The sequence below is a fragment of the Centroberyx affinis genome, unplaced genomic scaffold, assembly GCF_046629955.1.
Source record: "Centroberyx affinis isolate AG114_WGS23_722 - 3 ecotype Tasmania unplaced genomic scaffold, CSIRO-AGI_Caff_v1 ptg002059l_1, whole genome shotgun sequence".
NCBI lineage: Eukaryota > Metazoa > Chordata > Actinopteri > Beryciformes > Berycidae > Centroberyx > Centroberyx affinis.
This window is the reverse complement of record NW_027280392.1, coordinates 483,065-501,440: the sequence shown is the minus strand read 5'-3', so window position 1 is coordinate 501,440 and position 18,376 is coordinate 483,065. Positions and strand designations below refer to the sequence as shown.

Here is an 18,376-nt window from a genome sequence, read left to right as displayed (position 1 = left end):
GGAGGAGGGGGGAGAAGAGTTTTCACAAACCCACCGCGGACAAGTTCAAGCTAAACTTTTGTGGGCGCTTTCTGTTTATTCTTATATTTTGAAGGTTGTTTATTTGAAACGAATTGTGTTTTGAAACGTTTAAAATCAGGATTATATTTTTTATGTACGAAAAATACGAGATTGAATGAGCGTTGTTATGTCAGACTGATAAGGTGTGTTCATGTGAGATTACGTTTATTTAAACAGGTGGGGTATGCAGGTATTTGATTTTTTCCAAATGAGGTTCAGTTGATAACATTTATTACACATTAACTAACCAATTAAATAATATGTTTTCAAAATAACATATAGCTCTGTATCCCCCTGTATGTCATAAGGATCGAGTTATCAAGATGTGTCAGGTCAATTGTCTGAAACAAAAATCCCTAAATAATGGAAATCAATAAATGGCTTATTACTGGTCATTGCATGATCATTCGGCGCTCTCTACTGGCCTTAGACGGAAATGTTTGTTTGCACTGGGCTACTTTTCATAGTAATCGTACAAACTTCCCAGAGATTTCATAAAAAGAACTCAGTGTTTGAAAGAAAATGGCAACCATCATCAAAGACAAGTATTTATTGTGTCAGACTTTGGTTTATTCAATCCTCTCCCTCTGGTCTAGCAGGTTTTTTCATTCTTTGACCTCCTGAAAAAAAAGAAAATGAAAGAAGATAAAATAAAAAAACAGTTCAACATAAAGCATTTTTTGAAGTGCTACAGGGATATAATACTCATATCCACATACCCCAAAGTGTTCCCAGCCTTTGATCTCACTGTAGAGAGCTTCCCCGGGACAGGAAGTGTTGACCACCTGTCTGTGCCCCTGCAGAGTGAAGTTGGCCACCAGTCGCCCGCCGCCAACAGCGCAGGAGGCCAGGTGGTCTCTCACCAGCCCCATGGAATGCTGGGAAGGCAGACTGGAGGAGTAGTCGCCAATGAAGGAAACCCCGTAGCCTCTGGAGTTGTGTCCATAGGTGTGGGCTCCTCTCCAGTGCCAACCCCGGCCCTCGTAGATGTAGCCGTCAGAGCCAGCAACATAGCTTTAAGGGCACAGAGGGGGGTTAAAAGCATTCAGTGTCTTATATTAGTCCAAATTTAGTCCTAAATCAGGTTGACCTGTACACATCCTCTAGTCTTGGAGAATTACAAGAGAAAAATGCCTCAAAACTGACTGGTGGTGAATGCACACTGCAAAAAAACTCCATCTAAACAAGTCATTTAGTCTATTATTGAGTCCTAAAATCATACTTTTCTTAAAACAAGTGGAGAAAACTGCCAGTGTAGTGAGATCATTTCACTTGTTTCCAATGCAAATCAACTTGTCTCAAGAGTTTTGTAGAATCAAGTGTAAATCTTCTTGATAGTAGTGCAGCGATCTGCCTTATTCTGACTTGTTTCCACATACTGACGCTCATTTCTAGAAAATTCCTGAAACAAGTGAAACTGCATTAGAAACAAGTGGAGTTATCTCACCCCACTGGAAGAATTTCTCTCTTGACTTAAGAAAAATACGATTTGAAGGCTGAATGTGAGACTAAATTCAATTTTTTGCAGTGTCTTTGCTCTCTTCTACCTGTATCCTATGTCGTCCCAGCCTCTGTCGTCCTGGTGGAAGCGCTGCATGGACCGCATGTCTGCAGAGCACTGCTCGAAGGTCAGACAGGGCTGGCTTGGTGTAGAAGTGTGGTGGATGTACATGAAGGAGAGAGGGAGGGACAGGAGGGTGGGAGTTCCTCTGTATGGCTCTGCACCCCACATGCACCGGGGTATAATGGGTGGACAATCTGAAATGAGAGAAAAAGTGAGAACAGTGAGAAACAGATTAATAATGCATGCAGATTTGCAGATTTGTACTCTCAAATACATAGCAGTAATTTTAATTATTCTCATTCTGAATAGCCATAATCATGCTGAGAGTGTTGTACACCCAGTGGTTTGGTCTGTTACTCACCCATGTACTCGGCCACAAACTCTTTCATTCCCTCATTCACCACAGCCACCAGCTGCTTCTTCTCCTTCACTTCCATCTTGGGATGCCCCTTCAGTCTGCGGTGCAGGTCGATGGATCGGACCACCTGCCTGGCCAGCAGAGGAGGGAGGACCAGCTCCCGGAACTTCTCCCTACGCCGGGGGCTGATGAGGCGCGGAGCGGCGTCCAGTCCTTCACTCCCCAGCTGGTGGCAGTAGTACACCGTCAGCAGCCTGCTGAGCTTCAGAGGACGTCTGGATTGAGCAGACACCTCCATCCCTAGAATCACACCATCCATGCCTCCGTTGACCTGAGCGGTCGTGACCAGAGAGGGATCGTCGGAGAGGGTGAAGACCTTAGGAGAGGTGACATTGTCCCAGCAGCCGTCGGGACCCAGGCGCTGGGAGAGGGGAGAGCTGCGGAAGTGCCTGAAAGAAAGGCCGAGGTCTCTGGCCAGAGTGAGCTGGTGCAGACCCCGGACACGCCCCCTAGCCTTGGAATGGAAACCAGCTTCAATGCCCAGGAGGAGGGGTCTGAGAGCAACAGTGGTGCCATCGGAAGTGAGAACCACCCCTTCCTCTCTGGCATCTTCGGTCACTCTGTGACGCAGAGCCCTGCCAATGTAATCTGAGAGACCAGCGTCCATTTCAGGTCCACTGGAGTTGGCATTACCAAGGAAGTGCTGAATGAATGCATCATTTAGGCCAGCTGCCCTGCGCAGGCCCCTCAACACAGCTACTGGCTCCAGCCCAGGGTTCCCGTCCTCCACCTGCTTTACTGCCTTAATAAAGTCATCCATGTGCAAGGAAGATGAAGCTGGGGATGAGCACAGACAACACATAACTGTCTAATTCAGATTATTTACTCTTATAAACATTTTAATGCCCGTTACATCATTGGTATCCAATAATTTACAAAACGAAATGTCATTGTTTATGCAATAGAGTGATGAACCCAGTGCGCGTCTGCCACACTTGAAAAATGAAGAGGACCAGCTGCTCGACTCTGAACTCAGAATGTTGAATAGCCAGGACAATTCAAAACTGACTGTCCATGGAAAAAGAAAACACAGGAGCACTCTTAAATCTGCACTTATAGGTATGATACAATGGGACTGCAGACAGACTGATGTTTTGGCTGTAAGTCTCCTTCAGAGATCATATGATATGATATATGAGACTATATGAGCTCATATATGGACAGTCAATTTTGAATTTTCCCAACTAAGAAGTATTCTGCATTATTTTTCATGTTCAATAGTACAGAAAATAACCATCCCTCAAATCAAAATTGGAATGAAATGTTCCAAATAGATACACATGTAGAAAGAATCTGACCCGGAGGTTTGCATACACAGAAAAAACATGGTGATACTAAAGTATACACAGAAATCAAAATATCACTTCATATAAAAACACAGTAAAATGTGTACACCTTGACATCCGTACTTGCTCCAGTGTATCAGTACTTGCTCCAGTGTTAATACATATGATGTGTTTCACAAAATTGGTGAAATCAAAAACAAATGTTATTACCTTCCGTGCAAGTGCTGACCCAGACCACAAGAAGGGCCAGGCTCCATTTCCAGTGACTTGCCATCTCGCTGCCTATATCCACACTGAGCCCTCAATACCTTGAGCACCAAGCGTTAAATGCTCGTCCTGTTTCCTTCTCTTATTTATAGACGTGCAAGTGCAAAGTTAATGGGTGGTTATGCAACAGCTGTACACATAGATATGCTTGTGTTTAATCTTCTGAGGTGGCCGACTGAGCAATGTGGGAAATTGGCACCTGTAGTGTGGGCAATATAGTGTTGTTTGTCCTCATATGGCTCAAGGTCTCTCTGTATACCTCATACAGTGTTGACCTGATGGACCTGGATAATTTCCAGGAATTCACACATTCTGTAATACATCTCAGTACTCTTCTTTTGTGTCATTAACATAGCTGCTGCTGGTGAAACTGTGGTTCTCATGGGAATAGTATTCGGAAGCAATGTCTGTGTCACTAGAAATCGTTGGCAGTCCTCTCTGAAGCAATATGTTCTTCTTAATGGTCAGAAAACACAATGCTTAGTCTGCAAAACAGAGGAAATCCCAAAGCCATGAATCATTTGTGTGCTGTCTGGAAGAAATACACAAGTTTGCACACTGAGTTTAACTTGTGCGTAATTTCTTAGTCTAGTTATGCAATTATACTCATTTATATGCTGATTCAGTTTTGAAAAATTGTAGCAATGTAAAACTAAAGAACCCACTGATCACCGCTTACAGCGCTCACGTGACCACTAGAACAGGAAGTAGACGCGTACAGTGGGTGAACTGAACAGCAGCAGGAAAGCTAAAACAAGGTTTGTTTATCTACAAAGAGGTCAATTTGGAAATGAAGCTAATTGATCGCATGTTTGCTATCGTGTGTTTGTGTTTTAAGGCTTGCGATCATGTGTGTATTTCACTGCTGGAATGGCGTGGCATGGCTGTAGTTATTATTACAAGAAACACCAAGCTAACCTGTCTTGCTAGCTAGCTAACGTCGATAGCTGATCAGCTGTCAGTTTAGTGGGGAGAAGCGGGCTGTACTGCTGCAGCAGAGCTAGCATCATTATACACTTATAATGTTATAACTCTCTAATAACACACGGTACGGGTAATAGCAGAATGGGTAGTTACATCAGATCCTGTGTATGGGCGTATACAATGTAGTAGGGTTGGTTTATATTACTCCACATAATCATTAGAGGTCCTGTCATTTTGACGTAGGGGAGAAGGGGGTAAGTGGAACAGTTGGGTAGGTGAGTTACCTCTTGTTTCTAGGCAACCATACACAACATGAATCATGTGATCACAGATTTTGGAAGAGTAATTAATTTCCCCTGAATCTGATAGAGGAGAGCACATAGAGAAAGGGGTGTGCGAGCCAAACAATGTCTGACTCACACACCACGATTATATCATGTGATTTTATCATGGTAAAGATGTATCTAAATGGAAGTAGATAAGTTTGGGACTTTTCGTATATATTATTTTAGGGTTGTATCAGGTACAATAAGAGGTCATAAACTTAGCAGAACTGTATGCCTGTTTTTCTGTGTGAAGCAGTTTTCTTAAAATGGTATTTGTGGGGTTAAATGTGCCACTAGTCCTGGGGCAAGTTGAGCCAACGGCTGAACACACCACAGTCTAATTACATGTACATCTATTAAATGTAATTAAGTTAAGATAGACATTATGATACTGAACAGGTATAGTGAGAAAATCAAGAAAGGAGAAGTACCATGAACAGGTTATAACAGACAGACAGACACACACACACTCACTCGTACACACACACACACTTACACACACACACACACACACACACACTGCACAGACATTGTGTTGACAGTCATGTTGAGCCAAGTTGTGCATTGTTGTCCTTTTGAAAATAGGAGAAATTATCTCCCTATATTGAAGTAAACATAAATTATGTTGTTAGAAGAGACAGAATGGAGAGACAGACTGTCTGCCACTGCATGCTGGGAAGGCCCTAGAGGACTGAAAAGAACAAAAATAAAGATTTTAATTTGCCCCATTGTAATGCTAAACTGCCCTCTACCCTGGGGTAAATTAAACCAAAAGACCAACTTTTTTCATGGGTTGTATTTCTCAAACTGTATTAGCTACAGAAACTGTTTTAATTTCCATGAATGCTCAACAACTGTAAGCAATTATTGCTTCAGATAAATGCACACTTATTTTGCCGTAGTAGCACAAAATGTAAAAAGTGGCTCATTTTACCCTGTTCTCCCAACTAGCTAACAACACCTACTAGCTATCTTTTTTCTAGTACTAATGATTCACACATCTATTAATACAAAAAGAAGACATTCACATAGGCTGTTATGTCACTATGAACTTTGGCTATATCATGATCACCACAGGCGACACACACTTCAGTCTGCAAATATACATAATTCACTCTCCCATAGAAAATGGACACGCGGTTTACTCGAGGGAAATCCAACATCTTGGAGCGGCCTCTGACCCGACCCAAGACAGAGGTCAGCGTGAGCGCCTTCGCCCTGCTGTTCTCGGAGATGGTGCAGTACTGCCAGAGCAGGGTGTACTCTGTGTCCGAGCTGCAGACCCGCCTGGCGGACATGGGGCAGAGCGTGGGGGCCAGCATGTTGGACGTGCTGGTGCTGAGAGAGAAGAACGGCAAGAGGGAGACCAAAGTGCTCAACATACTGCTGTTCATCAAGGTAAGCTAATATGAATCATCACTTGCAAAAAACAAAAAAACATAATCGAGCAATTACATGAATAAATAAAAAAGAAAGAAAAGAAAATACAAAGACCAGTGGACCACATGACTGGCTGATATCCAATATTTAATAAAAAGGCAGTTATTGACCCAACATATTGGTCTAACCCTAGTTGGCTCATTGACACAACACAATGTTATTTTAATGCTTTATTAGGCAAGGCCTAGCAAAAAAATTGTAGACGAACACATCTCCCCCATGGATTATGTTACTACTCTTAATTTGCCTCCTCAGAAATTTGGTTTTGATATCATTTGGGGTTGAATGAAAGCACATGGTGTTTAGAGGTTAACTGTTCCTCTGGTAAAAGCATGTAAAATCTACAGGAATCTTTTGGAAGGGAGAGAAGGCATGCTGGAAAATGGGCTCAACATTCACTGTGGCTGGAATCATCCTCTACAGAGAACAGCATTGTCTAACAGCTCCCTGTCCCTCAGGTTAACGTATGGAAGGCGCTGTTCGGGAAGGAGGCGGACAAGCTGGAGCAGGCCAACGACGACGACAAGACCTACTACATCATAGAGAAGGAGCCGCTCATCAACGCCTACATCTCCGTGCCCAAGGAGAACAGCACCCTGAACTGTGCCGCCTTCACCGCGGGCATCGTGGAGGCCATCCTCACACACAGCGGCTTCCCTGCCAAGGTCACCGCCCACTGGCACAAAGGCACCACGCTCATGATAAAGTTTGATGAGTCAGTGATAGCCAGGGACAAGGCTCTGGACGGCAGATAAGGAAGACTGGAGAGAGTGGGGGGTTATGTAAATCAATGCAGGATAAGGATACATCATTCATGTCCGGGTTATTCACTCTGGCTAGTGTGCAGTCCTGTGCTATGACTGTGTGTGTGTGTGTGTGTGTGTGTGTGTGTGCGCGCGCGATTTGTTCATTAGCGACTGAATTTCCTTGTGACTGATGAAAGAGATGAATGTATGGTTGGGTGGATGACTGCCCAATACTGAGCCACGTCTAGAACAGAAAAGAGGCAACTAGTTGTGTCCATCATCTCACTCCTGTCATACCTCATGAAGTGACACACAAATTTGTTTACCTGCGTACATTTACATTGAAGTTTACTGTGTTACATCGTAATTTCATATTCCATTTTGATATCACAGATCAGTCATAGCATATAAAAGTATTGAATAATTCCTGCTCCACTTTACTCAGTAGTTTTCATTAGGGATGCTCTGATTTTTTGAGGCCACATACAGGTCACCACTTTTTCAATTAAGAAATAAGCTTATACCAACATAGTGACAGCAAAGATGTGGATTGGGAGACAACACACTGGATGAGATGGTTTCTCATCATATCATCATATCATATATGTCTCATATTGGTCTCATGGTGAAAGTTAATATCTAAGCTAAGACCAATCTGAATGGTGGCCAGTTGATCAGGGCATCCCAGGTTTCCATGATGTTAAAAATCATTGTCACGATACCTCATTTAACGCTACAAAATGTCTTTTTAATTTCCTACAGAGGGCCATGAGAACCACTCCTTATGAACAGGGGTTAAGTTGAAATGTTTCTTGTAATCTTACAATGAAGACTATGATCAATTCTGCCTGGTACTCTACTCATCTATCTGATTGCATTCCAATTCAATTGCAACATTTTCTGTGTAACTCCTGTAAGATTGATTCACAATGTTCTTGGGTCTAATGTCATTGATGGCACTGTTTATTTCTATGTGTTAATCTTCATTGAATAAAATGAAATGTCAATGGATAATGTGAAATGGCATCTGATTCTGAGTAAATACCAAGCATCATTATCATATAAAATATATTATGATGTAAAATAAGTTATGATGGGATTGTATCCACCAGAGCACGAGTAGAAGAATAAAACATATATATATATATATTTAGCATATTATATTACCACAGGTAAACTTCACACGTCACTGTACACTGCGCTACAGTTCCCCAAACAATACAGACGCGAGTCACATGGCAGGTGTCACGTGACCATGTAGGAAGCTGCGAGCCGTGTTTACCAATTTTGTCATCTACTCTGCGACAGAGAGCATCGTTCACCAGTGATTTTATCCGATAGCTTACATTTTTAATAGGATTTCGATGATTACTTGACATTTGTACCGATTGCCTCGATGACGTCCTGTTAATTCCTCTGTGATCTTCAAAGCGCCGCCATGGCATCTTCAAATTACACTTGCATCCAGGACAGCGCCACAGGTTTGTTAAGCAGCCATTCCAGTTTCTCCGGTCATACTGCGGACTCCTTTGTGCCTGTTGTCTGTATGTTTCATTCTGCGACACATGTTCATTGCAAATATCTGATTATTGCATATTACTCGGGCTTATAGCTCAGGCAGGCCCGCTTATATTTGTATTTCCAGCATCGACTATGTCAAAACAACAAGCTCTGATTTACATTGGATATTGTTCTAATGAAACAAAAGCAAAGCAAAGGTTTTTAATATGATAGCTATATTGCTTCCCCTGCTGCATCCCATTTTAATGAGCAGGTGCATATTGAAGCCATATCTTTCATCCTCAAGGCCCTTTTATACAATTAATAATTTACCACCCTATTGAACAAGCACAGGTGAACTTAAACACAAGGCTGCCACTCATTGCTCTTCCAGTAAATTAACGCTAATCATGAATAATCTCCCTTTTCTTTCAAAAATTTCCCCTTGTTGGCTTCGACAGAGAAAGACCGGCTGTTCTCCTCCGTGAGCAGCTATGGGTCCCAGGACCTTCTCGGAGGCGGGAACCCCCGTCCCACGGGCCTGGTGGGCTCCGAGCTCCGCCAGCAGCAGGAGGAAGAGGAGGAGGCCCTGAGGAGGAAGCTCAAGTACTTCTTCATGAGCCCTTGTGACAAGTACCACGCCAAGGGCCGCAAGCCCTTCAAACTGGGCCTGCAGCTGCTCAAGATCATCATCGTGACCGTGCAGGTGGACAGACCTTTCTCTATATTTTGAACCGAGAATCACGTATTCCGTGTGTCTATCTGAATATGAAATGCCAGACTGACTGACTCATGTGTTTTGTCTCCGACTCTCCCTCTCAGCTGGTGCTGTTCGGCCTGAGCAACCAGATGGTGGTGACGTTTAAAGAGGAGAACACGGCGTCGTTCAAACACCTTTTCCTCAAGGACTACCAGGACGACGCTCCGCAGGCCATCCACACCCAGAAGGAACTCTACAGCCGCATCTACTATGCCATCGAGCAGGTAGCCCCAAGAACTGTGGAACGACTCGTTTTTACTATACAAGCTGAAAGAATTTCACTAGTCTTTGTTTCAGTGGAGAGTTTTAGTGTCACATTGTCTAAATCCTGTTTCAGAGGCTTTTCCACCTTGCAAAAAAACTAAGAAACACCGTTACATACATCTTTGTTTTTCTTCAAATCCCCATGAAATGAACTCAACCTATCAAATAAAACTGCCTTTCTTTCCCTGACTGATATCCATTGATTTACACTGTTGAATGCTCCCTCACTGCCTTATGTCCCGCCCCAACATCCTGTTTCAACAGGAAATACATCAAATTGAGGAAGCAAAGACGTGGTTTCATGGGGTCTTTAATATTGCATCCAGCTCAGCTTTAACCGCCCCCCCCCCCTTCCCCCGTCTCTGCTCTTCTGCAGTACTTGGCTCTTCCGCAGACCTCTCTGGGACGGTACGCGTACGTGTTAGGGGCCGGGGTAAACGGAACCGCCCTGTCCCTCTGCCAGAGGTACTACAGGAAGGGGAGCATCGACCCCGTCAACGACACGTTTGACATCGATCCCTATGTCGTCACCGGTAAGACGGCCTCCCATCTTTCACGTTTCTTCTCTGCATCCCACTTATGCGTCCATTAAACGTGTCCCCGGGTGGATAACATTATAACTGGCAGCCTCGTTTTGTTTTGTTTTTCTTTGTGTCAGTGAGTCATTGTGCTGCTGCTCCATATATGTCAGGAGTCGCCCCGCAACTGTGCCCTACTTTTTACGGCTTGAAATAGTTCCTATCAGCAAAAACACATCATGAAACTATTTTTTTTTTCCCCCACATACTTTAGTAGAAGTACGATATGTCCTTGCCATGGGAACGGAGTCAGTTGCATGCACCTGCTGACTTTGCAATGATGGTTTTTTTTTAAGTCTTGTGGTGAAAAATAGACAGATACAAATGAACGGCAACCTCCACAAGGGCTGTCCTGCGTTTGAATGCTTTGAGGAAGTGTGGAATTTTGGTTGTGTGTTATGTGATGCGGAAAATGGTATTTGTGTAGCTTTAAAAATTTCCCATGGTTCCTGTTAATGCTTTTTTCAAATGTTTGGCAGATTGCATTGGATTGGACCCCCCGCCCTACGGTTCCTCTCCGGGAAACAGTGACTACAAGAACTTCACTCTCAAGTTTTACAAGTTAGACATGATTATGGTCCTTTTTTTTTTCTTTTTTTTACAACACTGAAAATAAAACAGGATTCATTGTCTTTACTGTTTCAACTCTGTATATTGACTCTCTCTCTCTCTCTCTCTCTCCCCCTCCCTCTCATATTTGTCTCCAGGCTGATCAATGTAACCATCGACTTCCAGCTGAAGGCTATCAACATTCAGACCATTATAAACAATGAGATCCCCGACTGCTACACCTTCGCCATCACGGTGAACTATCTCTTCTTCTATTTCTTTTTTTATGAACATTCTTTCTTATAAGCATTCCTTTCCGTGTCGATTGTTCTACGGATAGAGGAGGAGATGCGTTACTCTCATACTCAACACAATAGAGATAGAGATCTGTTCTGTAAACTGTAACTGTGAAATTACCATTCCTCGAGTTCTACTGTATATCTCAATATATGCAGAACTTTGAGATAACAATTCAGATGAAACCGGTGGGGATTGACTGTGTAAAAACTCCCATACCCAGAGGTTGTGTGTATATTTACTCTGCCTCTTGCGTCTGCTATCAGATCGTCATGGATAACAAGGCCCACAGCGGCAGAGTCAAGATCAGCCTGCAGAACCTGGCCTCTATAAAGGAGTGCAAAGACCCCAACGTGTCCGGACATGGTGAGAGATCAGAGGAGGAGGAGAGGGATGAGCTGCAGAGGAAGAGGAAGTGATTGTTAGAGGGATTGATGCCATATATCTATTAGCTTTTGCATGTTTTTTTCACTAAATTTCCTCTCCCAGTCGCTCTGTCTTGATATCGTCTTGTATTATCTGAACTAACTGCGCTTGTCCCGCCGCCAGCTTTCTCACTCACTCGCCTTTTATCCCCCGTCTTGCGTCTTTCTCCTCCCAGCGGAGAGCTATGCGCGGGAGTTCTTTGATGTGCTGGTGGCATTTGTGTGTCTGCTTTCCCTGCTGCTGTGTGGGCGCTCCATCCTCAGAGGCATCCTCCTGCAACATGTAAGAGACCAGGCAAACACATTTCACAGGGATCCTTTCCTTCTCTCGCGCGTGATGAGCTGAGGAGAACTTGTTGGGTATTTATGACAAGGCTCCAGGCTCGTGCTGCCAGTCAGTGGGGCTGGGTGCTGTTTGAAGGTTTAGTTTGATACAGTAGTGCCAATAAATTCAGTTTCATGACATTTCTAAAATGGTACTTTTCAATACCTGACTATGTTTCATGAAAGCATATTTTATATTGCAAGAAAGTTATTTTTTCATGTTATGTCTTGTTTATGCCATTTGATTTTCTAAATACACTCGTGCTCAATATATTTTCTTCATCAGAATGCCCAGAAATTAGTTGGAAATTTGAGGTCACATCCCAGTTTGAGCTTTTTGATATGTTTTGCAAACTTAAATTCAGTATTGATTCCAAAAATCTGTACAATGCCAATAGGTATCATGCTCAGCCGTACCTCTTAGTAGTTTTATCAGAGAAGACACTTATTAAGTCACTTATTTACAATCTGAATGTTTCATACATGGAAGTATACAAGGGGTGGACAAAATAACGGAAACACCACATTTAAAATCACAATAACAAAGGCAGAGACACAGGCGGGGCATATTAGGTTGATTGGCAGTATTTTTCAGCTTTAAAAGAGGTCTGACAATCACCACTTTTATTCATATATGTTTTCAAATACGGTCACAAATGCTCCAATAATTTCTTTTCATGGTCCTACAATGGAATATGAGGCCACTTTTACAGGACCACTGTTCCCTCATGATGTTCCCATATTCCAAGATGATAAAGCCCCCATACACACTGCTAAACACATTAAAGAGTGGGCTCATGAACACCAAGATGAAGTCAAACACCTTCCACAGCTTCCCAAATCACCAGATCTAAACATCACTGAACCTTTATGGAAATTTCGGAAAGGAGATGAGAATTTTAACAGAGGAAAGAGCTTACCAGGGATGTCACTTGTAACACTGTCAGAACATCTCTCACCTCATTGATCGTCTAGCTGAGGACTGATCCCCTCTGTCCCCCTACCAGGAGTACGTGCAGTTCTTCAAACACAGGCTGGGCCGGCATGTGAGCTGGGGAGACAGGATGGAGTTCATCAACGGCTGGTACATCCTGCTCATCGTCAGCGACCTGTTCACCATCATCGGCAGCTTCATCAAGATCGGCATAGAGTCCAAGGTAACACGAGTTATGTTGTGTTAAGATTTCTACCCTGCAAGAAAGTTAAGGCCAAAGAGAAATGATCATGCAAATTAATGATGTAACATGTCTCATGCAGAATTTGTCATCCTATGATGTGTGTGGGATCCTGCTGGGAACCTCCACTCTGCTGGTGTGGGTGGGAGTCATCCGCTACCTCAGCTTCTTCCAGAAATACAATGTGAGTCAAAGATACACATACATATTAATAAAGTTCACTTTTTTTTCATTTTTCTGTTTTAGTTTTTTGTTTGTGCTTTGTTGTTCTGCATTGCTGGCCACCTCCTTTCTGTTTCTTTGATCTGTAAATAGACCTGGGTGTTTTTTTTTCCTTCTCTTTATTCCACAGATCCTGATTGTGACTCTGAGAGCTGCCTTTCCCAACGTTATCCGCTTCTGCTGCTGTGCGGCGGCCATTTACATGGGATATTGCTTCTGTGGATGGATTGTACTTGGGCCCTATCATGCCAAGGTACACACACACACACACACACACACATACGTGACTAATGAGATACCAGTTCCTATGCAGCGTCTCTGGCCGGGAACGAACAGGCATGAGTCATTCCTGTCTTAAAGGCCATAAGTGCATTTCAGATTAGCCTAATTTTCCTAAAATGCCCTCCAGCGTATCATCTTTATGGCTATGTATAATTAATGAGAGAAGAAAATTGGCATTTATTAAATATGAAACATTAAAACGTTCTCTTTGTGTTTTGTGCTTTCATCTACTGCTTACTGCCTGCCATGTTATATTGGTGTACTGTGTATTGGTAGTTAGTGGGCGAACAACCATCAGTTGTTGCTGTTCAGTTGTTCTAATAGCTGAGTAGCTGCTCTGAGCCAGGGATCAAGAAGAAATGACCAATTAACAAAACAGGCATGAATAAAATATGTAGCCCTGCAAAAAATGTTTTCAAATGTGCAGAATTTTTTGACATTTCCTTCTTAATATTGCCAGTTAAAAGCCTTTCAACAGCACATTAGCCCATACAGAGGTTTTTAGAATACATGCTTAGAATACATGTTGAATAAGCTTATGCCTGCTATTTCGGTGTATTTCCCTCTTCCAAATATTGCCAAATATGAATATGATCACCTGCCATCTCAGAGGAGCTTGGATTGGTCTCACTGTAGCCATTTGATTTACGAGTCTCACCCTCGCCCCGTGCATACAGTTCCGCTCCCTGTCCATGGTGTCAGAGTGCCTGTTCTCTCTGATCAACGGGGACGACATGTTCGTAACGTTCGCTGAGATGGAGCAGAGCGGCACGCTGGTGTGGATCTTCAGCCAGGTCTACCTCTACACCTTCATCTCCCTCTTCATCTACATGGTGCTGTCCCTCTTCATCGCGCTCATCACCGGAGCCTACGACACCATCATGGTACGGCGGTTTGGTTTACTTTACGGTTATGGTTTACTGTTTGCAAACATTTTGAAATCTCTGACAATGCATGACGGGGATCTGAAGGTGTTTGAAGTGAGAAAGGGATGAAAGAGGAGAGGACAAAGAAAGATGAAATGGATGGAGGGATGTGGGGGAAGCAAGGGAAAGTATAAGATGAGGCTGAAGGGCGGTGATGGGAAGTTTGAAATGCATCCGAGGGCCATCAAGTGCTGCAAGAGGCTCTTGCTGGAAAATCAAAATATGATTATCTGAAATGAAGTCAAATGAAATTATAATGAATCAAATTAGATGAGAAAAAAAAGGATGACCGCAGATGGAGTGCTGTGATGAGGGCGGATTGCCAATATGCATAGGTGCTGTTTTTAATGTTCTAGCCTGTCTGAAAAAGGCTTTTTATTATTCAAATTGTCTGGACTTGGATTTTTTTTATGCCGCATATACATTGCTGGTCGTAATTCTTCCTTTATTCTTATTCATAATTCCCTTCCAAAAGCATGTGCGTTAATGGAACACCTGAAGCGCTCCCTGCTCCATTTTCTGCTCTAATTGGATTCAATTATTATTATAAATTATTAAAAATTATTGTAAATCGGTGACCAGGATTTGGGAGGTGATGTTACTAGTAGCTGGATGAAAGCTGTGGGTCTGTCTTCCTCCAGGCCCAAACACAGGAGCAGGTCCGCGTCACAGACCTGCACGCCTTCATCGCAGAGTGCACAGACACGCCCAGCTCCGGAAAGTTCCGCGGGCCGGAGGGAACGTCCTGCTCCTTCTTCTGCTGCTGTGACTGGTGAGGAAGAGGAGGAGGAGGAGGAAGATGGACTGAGGGAGTGGCAGCTGTGTGTGTGTGTGTGCAGGACTGTACTGTACATGTGCTCAGTTTTTGTGCGTGTGTACATGTGTGCATGTGCATGTATGTGTGAGTCTATGCATTAAATTGTGTGTGTGTGTGTGTGTGGTCTCTATGGATTCAAATGTGCGTCTGTGTGTGTGTGTGTGCTTGCATACAGTTCTGTGTGGGTGTGTGCATGTATGGGTGCATGCATATATCTGTGCGTGTGTGCACTCGTGCATATCTCTGTCCACCAAAGGGAGTGTGTGTGTGCGTGTGTGTGTGTGTGTGTGTGTGTGTGTGTGTCACTGATTTGATGTTCTTTTCTTTGAAGCACCGTATTTCCATTCCGGTGACAGCGAATTGTAATTGTGTTCCTCTTTCCAGATGCCCAAGTGGGACGATGCCGATGCCTTGAGGATGAACCGGCTGACCTTGGACCACACTGTCCTCTGTTGCCAAGGTTACAGTTTTGCATTTTAATTCGCGGCAGAACGGCAGAACACACTGTACAGTTGCCAGCGCCGTTACCTGCTTCAGCTTTTGTAATGTATGAATTATTTATTGTCTTCTTCTTCTGAAATGCCAGTTTGTTAGGGGCTTTGATGACTAGGCTCATAATGCTGTTACACATCCTGCTAAACACTTTGATTGTGTTGCTCTGGACACAAGTCCGCTAACTGTTATTATGTAGAATGGATTGGAGTTTTCACTTGAATCATCCACTATGTACAGGATTTTTATTTGTATTTTTTAATGATTTCATGTTTTTTTATTGGAGATTATGATTGGGTCCACATGGATTTTTGTGCCTCTTGATACATCCTCTGAATCTCCATACCAGTGGCAGAACAGACACACAACAAGACAGACGGACGAGCTGGAACGGAGCGATCATTAGCTGCTGTATATATGCATTAGCTTCTGCAGCGTTTTCAGCGGAGGTTATTCCTCCATTTCCATTTCATTCTTTCACTCCTCATCCCTTTGTTCATGCCCTCCTTTGGGTGGAACGAGATGATGACTGTAAGAGGAAGGACAAGCCCTGCAGCCGACCAGTTAGTCATCAATATGTATGAACTGCTTCTGCTGTAAAGAGCCAGGTGACTCTGCACAGTAATGCACTTTTTACTGTGGGTTTTTAAGTGCATCGTACAAGGCCGCACATGTTGCTACGGAAAATCAGCATTCCAACAAGGTCAAATATTGTTTTTATGCAGGTGTGTCAGGAATAATTTTGCGAGCTGCGCGTTATACTAGACTACACAGGCAGCTGTGGCAGTTGTGTCTGTATTTTATATGATGTGTCAGACACTGAAGCCGTGTGTCAAAGGGTAACTGCTCATTTATTTTATCTGTGACCGGGCAAGAGCATCTCTACCCACCAGCATAATGGTCTAGTTCTTAATTCACTGTCTTTAAGGGACTGAATGGTCATTTGTTATCACTTTTAATAGAGAAGCCTATTGAAGTGGTAATGTCATTCCAACGTGCTGCAATTGAAGGCTACTGTTTAAAGGAAAGGGGATTTTCACTGCTCACGACTTGTATCAGGATTAAAGGGAACAAAGAACATTGAGGTGTCTATCCAGATACGTGCTGTTATTGTTTTGTTTTGTTTATTAATTAATGATTTCTTACACTATGACTCGTTTACTACTGGTTTAGAATCTCGACAGAACTAATGTGTTTTTTTATTGAATGTTTATTTACATGTACATGCACTTAATGAAGAATGATGTAAGGGACGCACAGCTTCAAGTGATGTAAGATGTCTCACATGGGAGCCGTTTAGCACAATGGAGCAGAGCACTGTATATATATAATGCATCTGTTAGTGTTCTCCTGACACTTCTCAGAAGGTTACTTAACGTTGATTTGATTTAATGACAACGATTCTTGCTCACTACATTTGTTTACTGTGTTGATTGTTTTATTTGGAGGCTGCGTTAGTTATTTTACCTCAGATGCGAAGAACAGCTACTAGGGAGTCTCTCTTCTATGTAGGAGGTACTTGTAAAGGTTTTAACCCTGATGTGTATCAGATCTTTTCTGTGATGATGTTGCCTTCTGAATGCAGGTACACCTCACCAAAATAAATTGGAAAGACTTTGAAACTGTGTCAAGGTTGCTGAGATAAGTAACCCAGGTCGATGTTACTGAGCTTGTGGTTATTTTTAATCTCTCTTGTCAAGCTGCACTGTATCCATGGCCTCCTGTGTCCAGATTTGATGGTCAGTTGCTCATATTCTTTAAGGGTTTTTTGGCAAACATAGAAACACAGTAAAATATCACATTTGACCCAAGTATCAGATTTGTGCATTTTGTGTATTTCCATAGCAGTTAGCTGAATATCATAGATCTGAACCTAGTGTATTTCCTTATTACTATGTTAAGTGTCATATATGTGGATTCTGTCTGTTTCCATTAATGCATTTAGGAAGTGTTGTATAAAAATAATTCAATTCATAACCATTCTGCAGAAAACTACCCATGAGAACATTACTGTTTCCTCATCAGCTGTAGCCTGACCAGGGGCGGAGCATGGTTAAGATTTTTGATGTGGCACATATTACACAAATCTAACCATAATGTTGATTAATAGAGAATATAATGTAAATACCATTTGACTTTTTCAAATACAGCTCTCTCTGGTGCCAGAAGGAGATAAAAACATGATGGAGGTTACCAGTTCCCCAATTAGAATGATCATGACTAAATACAGTGAAATGCATGTTTGAACGGGCATGAAGCTAATGAGCCTGGCTGCCCAACTGTGTTGTGGTAATATGGCACCACTAGAGGGTGAGAGTAGGCTCTGTCTACAGCCACCAGCCAGCCAGTCATAGGAAATCAATACAATCTAGGAGCAGTAGAGAAAGGAAACTGAATTAAAGGCTCTTTGCGGAGGAGAGGAGGGGTGAGACATAAAGAAAGGGAGCGGTGTGTTGACTTCATAAAAGATAAACAATAGAACAAACGGGAGGAACAGTGCTGAGACAGTGTACCTAAAGCACTCAACTTTTGAGTCCACCATTATCACACCCTACCATGCATCTACAAAACACAAGATAAGTGGAAGTAGAGAGAGATAAGCTATGCAAACCGAAGCAAATGCATATAATTGAAGATGCAAAATGCAAATGGACGAGGATGAGAGAGAACACAGGAGAGACAAAGATCAAAGCAGATATGTGCACACTCAGTGCTCTTAGTGTGGTAGAGTGGT

At 42.8% G+C, this 18,376-nt stretch overlaps 3 protein-coding genes across 5 annotated transcripts; 2 read left to right on the top strand and 1 right to left on the bottom strand.

The window, feature by feature from the left end:
• Positions 1-611: 611 nt before the first annotated feature.
• Positions 612-3,639, bottom strand: pglyrp6 (peptidoglycan recognition protein 6). Its single transcript, XM_071531242.1, has 5 exons — positions 3,539-3,639; positions 1,986-2,819; positions 1,608-1,818; positions 780-1,074; positions 612-680 (listed from the first exon to the last, which is right to left on the bottom strand). The coding sequence occupies exons 1-5, from the start codon at positions 3,600-3,602 to the stop codon at positions 666-668; spliced, it is 1,419 nt and encodes a 472-aa protein (XP_071387343.1). The 5' UTR covers positions 3,603-3,639; the 3' UTR covers positions 612-665.
• Positions 3,640-4,230: 591 nt separating this feature from the next.
• On the top strand, positions 4,231-8,014 carry LOC139654187 (trafficking protein particle complex subunit 5-like). Its single transcript, XM_071531254.1, has 3 exons — positions 4,231-4,353; positions 5,971-6,243; positions 6,744-8,014. The coding sequence occupies exons 2-3, from the start codon at positions 5,974-5,976 to the stop codon at positions 7,038-7,040; spliced, it is 567 nt and encodes a 188-aa protein (XP_071387355.1). The 5' UTR covers positions 4,231-4,353; positions 5,971-5,973; the 3' UTR covers positions 7,041-8,014.
• A 357-nt stretch (positions 8,015-8,371) lies between these two features.
• On the top strand, positions 8,372-17,368 carry mcoln1b (mucolipin TRP cation channel 1b). 3 transcript variants are annotated; one of them, XM_071531232.1, is made up of 13 exons: positions 8,372-8,512; positions 8,993-9,237; positions 9,354-9,515; positions 9,932-10,088; positions 10,613-10,694; positions 10,841-10,937; positions 11,246-11,345; positions 11,581-11,687; positions 12,736-12,885; positions 12,986-13,087; positions 13,256-13,378; positions 14,085-14,291; positions 14,975-15,109. In XM_071531232.1, the coding sequence occupies exons 1-13, from the start codon at positions 8,470-8,472 to the stop codon at positions 15,107-15,109; spliced, it is 1,710 nt and encodes a 569-aa protein (XP_071387333.1). In that variant the 5' UTR covers positions 8,372-8,469. The 3 variants fall into 3 exon arrangements, with proteins under 3 accessions (XP_071387333.1, XP_071387334.1, XP_071387335.1); XM_071531233.1 differs by having other exon boundaries at positions 8,470-8,503; XM_071531234.1 differs by lacking the exon at positions 8,372-8,512 and adding an exon at positions 15,535-17,368 and having other exon boundaries at positions 8,989-9,237; positions 14,975-15,105.
• The last annotated feature ends 1,008 nt before the right edge of the window (positions 17,369-18,376 follow it).